The sequence below is a fragment of the Lactuca virosa genome, chromosome 7 (genome assembly GCF_052849685.1).
Source record: "Lactuca virosa cultivar CGN04683 chromosome 7, Lactuca_virosa_CGN04683_v6, whole genome shotgun sequence".
Taxonomy (NCBI): domain Eukaryota; kingdom Viridiplantae; phylum Streptophyta; class Magnoliopsida; order Asterales; family Asteraceae; genus Lactuca; species Lactuca virosa.
Window position 1 is genome coordinate 144,149,755 of NC_136432.1, and position 12,209 is coordinate 144,161,963.

Consider the following 12,209-nt stretch of genomic DNA (forward strand, 5'->3'; position numbering starts at 1 on the left):
GTAGATCATGGAGTCCGCCAGGGATTTATGACGACCATTCCCGAGCAAGCAAAAGGGGGTGACACTAAAAGAAGACCCGGGAACAAGAGAAAGGGAAAATCAACGCACGAGCCCACCAAGAAACAACAAATAGTGGTAGCCCACATTGTCATTGTCCTGGCCGCCCCAGCACCAACAAAGCAATATGCTGGAACCCTACCCAAATGTAACAAGTGCAAATTTCACCATGTTGGAGCTTTTCGGGAAATGCATTGCACAAATTGCAACAAGAAAGGACACACTGTCAGTTTTTGTAAGGAGCCAGCCCAACAGGCCGTCCCAAACACAAATACCGGAGTGAGCCGAACATGCTACGGGTGTGGGGAAACAATACATTTCAGGAGGGAATGGCCAAAAGTCAATAACATGAATACTGGGGGTACAGGAAGAGTTCTGACATTAGGGCACGAGGAAGCCCTGAAGGATCCCATGGTGGTTACCGGTACATTCCTTCTCAATAACTCATATGCATGCATACTCTTCGATAGTGGTACGGAGAGAAGTTTCGTGAGCCACAAGTTTAAGCACACACTCAACCAAAAACCACAATCACTCAACGAAATATTCACAGTAGAAATGGAAAGTGGTAAAACTGAAAGCACTAAAGACGTGTACATTGGGTGCACTCTTACCCTAAACAATCATTCCTTTCAAATCGATTTATTGTCGATCACAATAAGGAGTTTCGACGTTATCATTGTTCTGGATTGGTTAAGTCCTCACCACGTTGATATCTTATGTTACGAAAAACCCGTCCGACTCAAGTTACCAAATAACGAGACCCTCGTCATCTATGGTGACAAACCTAGCACAAGTCTCAAAATCATCTCGTGCATCAAGCCTCAGACCTATCTGCGCAAGAAGTACCACGTATTCCTAGCACATGTTGTTGACAAGAAACAGGAGGTAAAGGATATCAAGGATATTCCAGAAGTCTGTAACTTTCCAATGTATTCCCAGAAGACCTTCCAGGAATACCTCCTGTGCGACAAGTCGAGTTCAGAATCGACTTAATTCCTGGAGCCACCCCCATAGCCAAGTCCCCATACCGATTTGCTCCAGCCAAAATGCAGGAATTATCCAGTCAACTAAACGAACTGCTGAACAAAGGATTTATCCGACCAAGCTTCTCACCTTGGGGAGCACTAGATCTGTTCGTTAAGAAGAAAAATGGATCATTTCGCATGTGCATTGACTATCGTGAGTTGAACAAACTCACCATCAAAAACCAATATCCTCTACCCCGAATCGACGACCTATTCGACCAACTTCAGGGAGCATGCTACTTCTCAAAAATTGATCTGAGGTCGGGTTACCACCAACTGCGGGTCCAGGAGGAAGATGTTTCCAAAACGACGTTTCGGACTTGCTACGGTCACTACGAGTTGGTGGTGATGCCCTTCGGATTGACGAGTGCACCCACTGTGTTCATGGACCTAATGAATCGAGTATGCCGAACTTACTTAGATAAATTCATGATAGTGTTCATCGATGACATATTGATCTATTCACGAAGTAAGAAATAGCATCGTCAACATCTACGACAAGTCCTAGAGACATTGAGGATGGAAAAGCTATATGCCAAGTTTTCCAAATGTGAATTTTGGATCGGAGAGGTGGACTTCTTGGGTAATGTGGTCAGCAAAGAATGAATACATGTGGACCCCTCCAAAATCAAGGTAATTGAGAACTGGAAAGCACCAAGAACACCGAAGGAGATCCGCCAGTTCTTAGGCCTTGTTGGCTACTACATGAGATTCATACAGAACTTCTCTAAGATCGCTAAGCGACTCACACCTTGACCCTGAAGGGTGTAACCTTCAACTGGGAAGAGAAACAAGAAGCTGCTTTCTAGACACTAAAACAATCCCTATGCAACGCCCCGATCTTGTCTCTTCTAGAAGGAACCGAATACTTTGTGGTCTACTCTGACGCATCCAAGCAAGGTTTAGGATGTGTGCTTATGCAACGGGGAAAGGTCAATGCCTATGTCTCGAGACAACTTAAAACTCGCGAAGTTAACTACACCACACATGACCTCGAATTAGGAGCAGTGGTGTTTGCTTTGAAAATCTGGAGACACTATCTTTATGGCACGAAGTGCACGATCTTCACGGACCATAAAAGTCTCCAGTACATCTTCGATCAAAAGGAACTCAACATGAGGCAACGACGATTGGTGGGGCTACTAAACGATTACGAATGTGAAATTAATTATCATCCAGGCAAGGCCAACGTAGTAGCAGATGCCCTCAGTCGAAAGGAATACTCGGGCCGCCGAGTGAAATCATTAACCATGACCATCCATTCACACCTGTCCACGTAGATCAAACAGGCTCAAATGGAAGCCTTGAAACCTGAAAATGTCACAGGTGAATCCCTGAGAGGAATGGATAAAAATCTGGAAGTCAAGGGTGACGGAGATCGTTATCTCATGGATCAGATCTGGACACCGAAGTTCGGTGGGTACAGAGACGTTGTTATGAACGAGGCTCACAAGATCAAATATCGTGTTTATCCCGGTTCAGACAAGATGTATCTGGACCTCAAGAAACTTTATTGGTGTCCAAACATGAAGGCAGGAATCGCTACCTATGTGGGCAAGTGCCTGACTTGCGCCAAGGTCAAGGTAGAATACCAAAAGCCCTCGGGTTTACTGCAACAACCAGAAATACCCGAGTGGAAGTGGGAGCGGACGACCATGGACTTCATCACCAATTTACCTAAGATAACAGGTGGACTCGATACCATCTAGGTGATCATTGACAGGTTGACCAAATCCGCACACTTCCTGCCAATAAAAGAAACCGACAGGATGGAGAAGCTAACCAGAACCTACATCAAGAGATCGTGCGATTACATGGTGTACCAATATCCATCATCTCTGACAGAGATAGTAGATTCACCTCACGGTTCTGGCAGTCACTACAAAAATCCTTGGGAACCAAACTTGACATGAGTACAACGTACCATCCCCAGAGTGACGGGCAAAGAGAAAGAACCATACAGACGCTGGAGGACATGTTGAGAGCTTGTGTGATAGACTTTGGTAAAGCTTGGGATACCCATTTACCACTCATCGAATTCTCGTACAATAAAAGCTATTGCACTAGCATGAAGGTTGCACCATTCGAAGCCTTCCACGGACGCAAGTGTAGATCACCTCTGTGCTGGGATGAAGTGGGTGACACATAACTAGCAAAGAGGCAAGTTCCTGACAGCACTCTCACCGGCCCCGAGATTATACGAGAAACTACAAATAAGATTGTTCAAATCCGGGAACGGATGAAAACATCTAGGGACCGGAAAAAGAGCTACGCAGATAAGCGATGCAAACCCTTGGAGTTCCAGGTTGGTGACCGCGTTCTGTTAAAGGTCTCACCCTGGAAGGGAATGATACGTTTTGGAAAACTTGGAAAACTGAATCCAAGGTATATTGGGCTATTTGAGATCCTTACTAGAATCGACCAGCTAGCTTACAAACTTCGACTGCCACAAGAACTTAGTAACGTGCACCCCACCTTCCACGTGTCCAATCTAAAGAAATGTCTGCCCGATGAAACTCTTGTTATCCCACTCGATGAAATCGAGGTAAACGAGAGTCTAAACTTCGTAGAAGAACCTGTGGAAATCATGGACAGGGAGGTCAAACGAACAAAACAAAGTCGAATACCCATTGTAAAGGTCCGCTGGAATGACAACGAGGACCTAAATTCACTTGGGAACGAGAAGATCAAATGAAACAGAAGTACTCACATCTTTTCCCCAACCCTTAAAGACCAACTCAGAATGCTAATTTCAGGACGAAATTCCCTTTAACTGGGGGATGATGTGACAACTGGCAAAGTTGAGAATCGAGCAAAGTCTAAAGATGTATTATGTATAAGTGAAACCACATCTTAACATTGTTGCAATGGATCATCTATAGCCAAAAGGCATCATTTGTATAAGTAAATATATATAAATTGAAAACCATGTTGAAATGAACTATTGTAAGGCAACACAAATCAAATAATTAAGGGTTAAAGCATGAATTATACCCTACTATAAGGATTTTCGGTTTTTGGAATCAAAAGCAATGGGATTTCGGTCATGTAGGACCAACATCTCATGCCTAAAACCGAAGTCACCCCTCATGGAAACACCACAAGACCGAAAGCACCTATTTTAAGGCCCACTAGGACCAAAATCTCTTCACATGGACCAAAAACCCTTTCTTAAATGATGTCATGACCGAAATCAACATTTTGATGAGTGTACAAGAGGATTTCGGTCATGCCTTGACCGAAATCACCCCCAATTTTGGCCGAAATCACCAAATGGTGGTCAAGTAGTGCCACTTGATTGGTTGCAATTACCTTCCTAACGTGATAAGTACACATACCAATGTAAACATCAACTCACTATCACTTCAGTTCACTTTTATCCAATATATAAACCACAATTAGGAACTCTTTCACCATTCTTCACTCACAGTTAAACAAATTCACCTCATATTCTCTCAAGTCTTAAAACCCATTCTTCCTATTCTTGTTTTCTCTCAAAAACAAGACCATCTTCCAAGCTAATTCAAGGATTGTTGTAAGTATTTCTCATCTAATCTAGTGTTCTTACAAATACATTTCATGTTAGTTCATAAAATTTACACATTATTATGTGTTAAAAACGATTAGGATACGACTACCTTTAAGTGTTCTAACTTAAGGATCATCACCGTCACCTCGTTATCAAACCGCAAATTCATATAAGGTGAGTTCATACCCCTATATTTTTCAAGACTTTTTCTATGTTTTAGGAGGGGAATACAAGTAACAGACAAGAAAATTTACGTTATAACGCAAACATTTAAATACGTTTATTAACTATTTTTACGAAAAGGGATAAATACGTGAAACGGCTTTACTATCAACCTCGTATATTTTTATATACAACGTTTTGATAAAAACGTAAAGATATGAAAAACGGTTACAAAATACACTACATTATTCTTATAAATATATGTAACTATATACATTTTGAGTACAAAACGTTTATTTCATTAAACTATATAAATATAGTTTACGAAACTTTACCACCTTTGTAACCCGTTTAAAAAAGGGTAAAATTATATAAAGTACATATATAACTGTTTTACGACATTTTCGATATTATCCTGGAAAAATGGGATAATTATATATACAAACATTTTCATTACAAAAACACGTACACTCGTTGAATAAATTTGTGAGACATTGTCTTCATCGTACCTAACTGAGGTATACACGAAAGTCCTGTTTTATAACCGAAATCTACCGTAAGAGAGTGTGATACTTGTGGATAGATCTATACGGGACTGATGATCCCAAACCTTGACTGTTAGCTACAGTCAGACGGGCAGGTTATGGGTGACAAATGTCATAAATGTTTCGACGCCTGAAGAACGTCGAGCAGACAAATTCATTTTTAGCACGGTTATGAAAACTCACATGGGGAAACGACAATACGTTTATTTTACATGAAAATACATATCTTCAAACAGTTTTATACACAAATAAAACTACATAATACTATTTTAAGTATGGAAAACACTGGTACATTTCGGTGTTGGAACATTTAAGACTACAACTCATTTCTATGGAAAATATTGGATTTCTGGAATAAACACCATCATTTTACAAGTGAACGACTTACATCTCATTTATTAGAAAATATCGGATTTTCAGGAAACAAACACGATATCTTTTCACGGAAAGGCTTACTAATTTTCATACAAACTCTTATGAACTTACCAACTTAATTGTTGACACTTTTTCAAATAACTTGTATTCTCAGGAAATCAGTAAAACATGTAATTACCAGCTTTTGATGATGGAACGCTAATGCGTCAAACAAATCTTTTGTTATCATATTGTAATTGAATTTTGAAACATGTAACACTTACAATGATGCAACTTTTTTAATTATATATATGATGGTTATGTTTGCTTTATTTACTATTACACAATTGTTATGATACAATATATAAAAGTTATCCATCTCCATACGTTTTCGTCATCCTGATTTGGGAGTGTGACAGTACTTCAATGTTTAGCATTTTGCTAATTCTGGTTTATGATTTTTATATATGTTATTCGTTGTTTCATCAAAAAGAAAAATAAAACAAAGGAAATTTCATTTTTTTAAAATTAGTCATCAAAGATAATTTTGTCAATAATTTTACTAAACCACTAAATAAAGAAGCTTTTTGGAAACAATAATGTCCAATTAAGTCATTAGGTATAAATATTACTAACATAAAAATAAAAATGATCGGAGTGTTAGTCATTATTGTTTCATCATCATACAAAACCAAAAATGATATATCCATCACTTACACGTTATTTTTTTCTTAACTGAAAATAAATTAAAATGTAATAAAATGTCAGATTTTCAATTAAAATAAAAGCATTACTAGATTAAAAAAAATACATTCACTAAATTAAAAAAATGTACCATTTATATATATATATATATATATATATATATATATATATATATATATATATATATATATATATATAAAACGAACATTGAAAATAAATCTAATTGGTATTTATATTTCGTTTGAACAAATTATTTTATCGAAAGAAAAATCTCCAAATCTTTACATTCGTAGTCATTGTGTTTCATTTTCAAAACTTTTAAATCAGCATTCATGTATAACAAGAATTGCATATCTATGAGAGCATAAGGTATGTGACCATAACGCCGTGAAGGTGCCAATGTGGCACCTCCATAACGCCGCCATAACGCCACAAATACCGGCCCTGCTTCTCGTTTTGGTGTTGCTTGTTGCTTCTCGTTACTGGCATAACGCCCCATAACGTCATACTCTTTCTTTCATCCTCTCTTTCTTTCCTCTGTTTTTCTTCTTTTTTTACTTCACCTCAACGACGTTAAGACTGGGAATATCACTCCGTTCTAGAAGTCATGAAGAGTTGTTGGTGATGTGACAACGTTATGTATGTATGGGTATGGGTGTGACCCATACCCAATGCTCTGATTTTTTGTTCCGCCATCCAATTCATTATTGTAACCTTATCGAAACTCTTCAAAATAATATGAAAAAATAATAGTGTTGTAATTATAGATAAAATATGTTAATTGTTTTTTTTACAAAAGTTAGTCGTTGGGTACGACTGGTCAACCCAGGTCAAAGGACCGAACCCTTCTCTCTACATTGATTGGACGTTGTATAATGTACAAGGGAAGGGCTTGAGTATAACCTGTAACTAATTTAATTAACTTACGTGCAATATCTAGGAACAACAATACAACATAAAATGTTCAAGGGAAATTGCTTGAGATGCGTGTCATGTTGTACTGTTTTGCGTGCCACAATATTCAAGTTAGGAATTCCAATCGAGGTGCATTTGAGTCTTTAGTTATGGTATATATGTATTATTTGTTATATTTTTTTTTATAATATTTGCTGTTTAAAAAAATATATATTATTTGTATTCAATATGAATATTGAATAATATCTACATTACATCCATAAATTTCATAGAATCCATCCATGTTACTCTGAAATGCATGCATGCCAAACATAAGTAATTTAGTTATTGGAGACGATTGATTTGGGTTCATAAGTTTTTATGCCAAAAATAATTAGGAGTTTTTGTTTAATGTTTAAATAAATATCACATAATGAACCACTAAATAATTCCTTCAATCTAGTATGAAACAATCAAACACCCAAATCTACATTAGTACATTCTAATCGACATTTATGCTTTTAGTTGAGACACAAATTCATTGATATCTTCATCCGAGCTCCCTCCTTCACTCACGGCTTGTATAGCCAACTCCCTCCATTTGCTAGCATTCTTTCTCGCTAACACGCCTCTCTCGCCCTCCATAATCTCCTTTACACATGACACTAAATTTCCTCGTGTCACTATCCCCTTTTCGTTGGCCTTAACTCGTACTCCAACGCCCCATATCTCCTCTAAACATTTTCCATTTGTTGGTTGATCTGTCCATTGAGGCATTGCCACAACAGGTACTCCTAAACTGATTGTTTCAAGAGTCGAGTTAAACCCACAATGTGTAACAAAACATCCTACAGCATCATGCGCTAACACCTCAAGTTGCCTACACCATGACACAACCAAACCATTTGCCACAAACCCTTTTGGGAGCTTTTCCTTTTCGGTTTCCCTCACAACCCACAAGAAATCCACACCGCTTTCGTTCAAACCCAATGCAACTTCTTCCATTTGTTCGGGTCCAAGTTCTCCATAACTCCCAAATGACACATAAACAACTGATCCTTTTGGTTTGTTGTTTAGCCACTTCATACATTCGATATGATTTGATTTTAGGAGACTCATGTCGTAATCTTGATCGTCTTCTAATCGTTTGTCAAGATACATTGATGGAACCGTTGGTCCCACTACCATCAATGGCCACATCTTTCTCATCCACTCTATCACCTAAATAAAAAAAAAACAACAATGAAGATAAAAAATCACAACACATCTACAAGAGAGATAATAAAAAAACATAAAGAAGAAATTATTTTGTTGAGAAACAACCATTATAAAATCCACACCATGCTTAAAAAAAGAATAGAAAATATTTTGTTGAGAAACAACCAATACCAAATCCACGCCATGCTTAAAAAAAGAAGAGAAAAACGAACCTCTTCCTCGAGCTTGTAGAATGTATTGGAGAAAACCCAACGAGCTTGATGAATATTAGAAAACTGATTGAACACAATATGAGCCCAACTAGGGTATGGTCCAGGATTATGTACAAAAGACGGTGTCTCCCATGGTTGAAGCAGCGGCAGTTCAGGGACTGAAACAGTCGCCACCGGTGGGATATCAACAAGCCCCTTATAGGCATGATAATAAATGTTATTTACAGCACAAGCTTGAGTAAAGAAACAACCACCAGTAATTCCAAACTCCATGGCCACATCCAAAGCCCAAGTAACGAAGGAATCATAGACGATAGCATCAACCGGATTTCCCTCACTGTCAAGCTTCCTGATAAGATCAGCTAGCGATTTCGATCCGACTTGTTGGAACTTCTCCAGGTAGGCTTCATCACTGCCGGCGCTCATGTAGCCACCATCATCAAATCCATCGGAAATGGGTTCCACTGTTATGGAGGTGTTTGATGAGGGGGATGTTTTTGAGATGTAGATGGTGGTTATGAGCGTTGTTTTGACACCTTTGGAGATTAATCGTTTGGCAAATTGGATAAGGGGGTTTATGTGGCCTTGTGAAGGGAAGGGGAAGAGAAGAACATGTGGTGACTTGGTAGCTTTATGTTGCTCCGCCATTGTGATGCTTGAAAGTAGAGTGAGGTTAAATTGTGAGCTATATATTGCCTGTGAATGACGTCATTGCTATCATCGGCCTCATCTAGTATATGAATATATCTTATTATCATCACAAATCCAAATATGATACGTCTTAATAAAATATTACTAGGGGATATGTCTTTCGTGCAGATCATCGCACTTTCAGATTTCGATTGTCACGTGGGACTAACTGCCAAAGCCTTCCCGCTGGCCTTTGTTTAATTTATTATCTTGGTCGTTCCAAAAATAACATGTGCCAAAGCCTTTTTGACGAATTTCTTTCATCAATTCACTTCCACTTGTTGAACCCAAACCAAATACTAAAACCTATAATAGTAATAAATTTGGTGTGAATTTTTCCAATATAAAAGTATCCATTTAATAGTACAATTTATTTGTTATTTTTCTTCACGATAAATAAGCGCGATTGGTCATTTTGAAAGGCTCAAAACTCTCTACAAGAAAGCGTTTTTGTCAACCTAAGACTCCTAAACTTTACCTATATTACTTATTTTTATAATAGCACCATCTATAAATTTTTTGTGAAATATTTTTATCTTTTATTTCTATCTATTCTTTTACTTATATTAAATAACGAAAAGTATCATATTCAATAAAAATTGATAATATTTTAAGATATTTTTCACTATTTAATATGAGTAACATTTAACATGAGTAAAAAATGAGCATGGACAAAAGTTAAAGAATATTTATTTTTTCATAAATTTACTATAATAAAAACATATATGTCAAATTTGTATAAAAGCTAATATATGTAAAGATCGTTTTGATGGTTTTAAAAAGTTAGAAAATTAATAATATACATAAAATAGCATTTTTTTAACAACAAATCTAATTACTTCTAAATTATTCATAATTCTATATATATCCCAAACCATACTTAAACCACCTATCTCAAAGAAGAAATAAAACACCTGATATTGTTGGATTAAAAGCTTTTTAGGTTGTATTTAGTGCGTCATAACTAGCTGATAAGCTAGTTTATTTTTTAAGTTTTTTTTAGTTGTTATGTTTGACAAACAAAAAGTACCTTATAAATTAGCTTATAAGCTAGCTTTTTAAAAAGCTACTAACACTAGTTTTTTTTTAAAAAAAAAAATTATATGCTCCTAATTAATTATAAAAAAACATATTCTTTTAAATACTTATTTATGTCATTTTATATATTTTATATAGTTTATCAACTAGTTTAACAAACGTTATGTTTTATCAGCTAGCAGCTAATTTTTCATATAATAGTTAGCTTTTCAGGTATTACCTAGTTTTTCAACTAGTACGTCAAACATATCCTTAGTCATAAAATATCATTCTTGATGTTATAAATGATGTAATGGATTGGACATGATATGGTCCTATCGATTTAGTATAAAAACAATCTTATGGGTTGAAGATTGTATTACTTGTGTTTCTTTAATTGTGTATTTGTATCTATGGATTTGGAAAAATGGAAAAAGGAAAAGCATATAAAAACCACGAAAGTTTTGTACAAATCGGATTTAACCATCGTATTTTATTTTGATATATAAAAACCATTCATGATTGGTAAAAAAAATTCAGCATGACCACTATGCCCCGTTGGTGCCAAATTTATAGGTTTTGTAGGTATTTTAGTTCTAAAAATGTCATTTGTGTTTTAAAAAAAATCACCATGACCACTAATAGAAATGGTAATATACATGCACTTCTTATAGTCCAAATAACAATATATTAATGTAACACTGCAAGAATAAGCATCCATAGGGAGGATACCTATAGTGACCACAAAATAATTTCTATAGATCATCTATAGAGACGACATGTCGTTTCCATAGGGTTGACCAAATTTTTTTGACCAGTTGATCTATAGAGACGACATGTCGTTGCAATAGGTTACACAGATGATTGGCGACTTTGTGAAAATATATAGCTACGACTTTGTCATCCCGATCGGTTAGGCGAGACTTTTCGTGAGATACTGAAAACGTATAGGGACATTAAGTCGTCCCAAAAAGAAATAAATTAAATGTATTGACATTTTTTTAATCTGTTTAATAGGAATATTGAAGTGACATCATTTTTTAAGGGTGTGGGGACAACAGGTCTTCCCTATAGGTTTTCTACTCCCTAAAATGAGAATAACTCCTCCCCTTTCTCATTCGGTCACAATTCATTTTCATATTCCTCTCTCTCTCTCTCTCTCTCTCTCTCTCTCTCTCTCTCTCTCTCTCTCTCTCTCTCTCTCTCTCTCTCTCTCTCTCTCTCTCTCTCTCCATGGCTAGACGTAGAATACCATAAGGGATGGCCACCTTCATCGCAAACCTCCTCAATAGCCACCAATGTCACTATCGGCGTTGCTATCGGCTCGGCTTCAACATATCCACCATTAATCCACTCAATCATAACATAGCTACATATATATTACCCATAGGAACCCTACCGCCATACCTCTACCGACTCCTAGCCGTCATACAACCACTGACTCTAGGGATGTCAAAAACTTTCGTGGGACCCCGATTCCGTACGGGGTTAACTTTTAAAAAAATTCGGGGCGGGGGCGAGGGCGGGAGTGGGATTAAACTTCGTTTTATTTTTAGGACCGAGGGCAGGAGTGCGTATATATTTCTCATACTCCTACGAGGGCCCCATTTGTATATTTATATAAAATTATATATATTTAATATAAAATTATATATATATATATATATATATATATATATATATATATATATATATATATATATAGACAATACATTATCTAATTTTAGGGTTTCTTGACTTTTTTCCATTTCACAGCATATGACGATACGATAGTGAATTGGTCATATATTTTTGGAGA

General features: G+C 36.7%; 1 protein-coding gene across 1 annotated transcript; it reads right to left on the reverse strand.

The window, feature by feature from the left end:
* Positions 1–7,727: 7,727 nt before the first annotated feature.
* LOC145124854 (UDP-glycosyltransferase 74G1-like) lies at positions 7,728–9,419 on the reverse strand. The gene is made up of 2 exons (XM_079060321.1): positions 8,705–9,419; positions 7,728–8,495 (listed from the first exon to the last, which is right to left on the reverse strand). Exons 1-2 carry the CDS (start codon positions 9,350–9,352, stop codon positions 7,788–7,790), a joined length of 1,356 nt encoding a protein of 451 aa, XP_078916447.1. The 5' UTR covers positions 9,353–9,419; the 3' UTR covers positions 7,728–7,787.
* Positions 9,420–12,209: the final 2,790 nt, after the last annotated feature.

Coding starts and splice junctions, on each gene's coding strand:
- LOC145124854 (XM_079060321.1), bottom strand. CDS start 9,352: ATGGCGGAGCAACATAAAGCTACCAAGTCACCACATGTTCTTCTCTTC. Junction 8,496..8,704: donor TCTACAAGCTCGAGGAAGAG/GTTCGTTTTTCT, acceptor TTTTTTATTTAG/GTGATAGAGTGGATGAGAAA.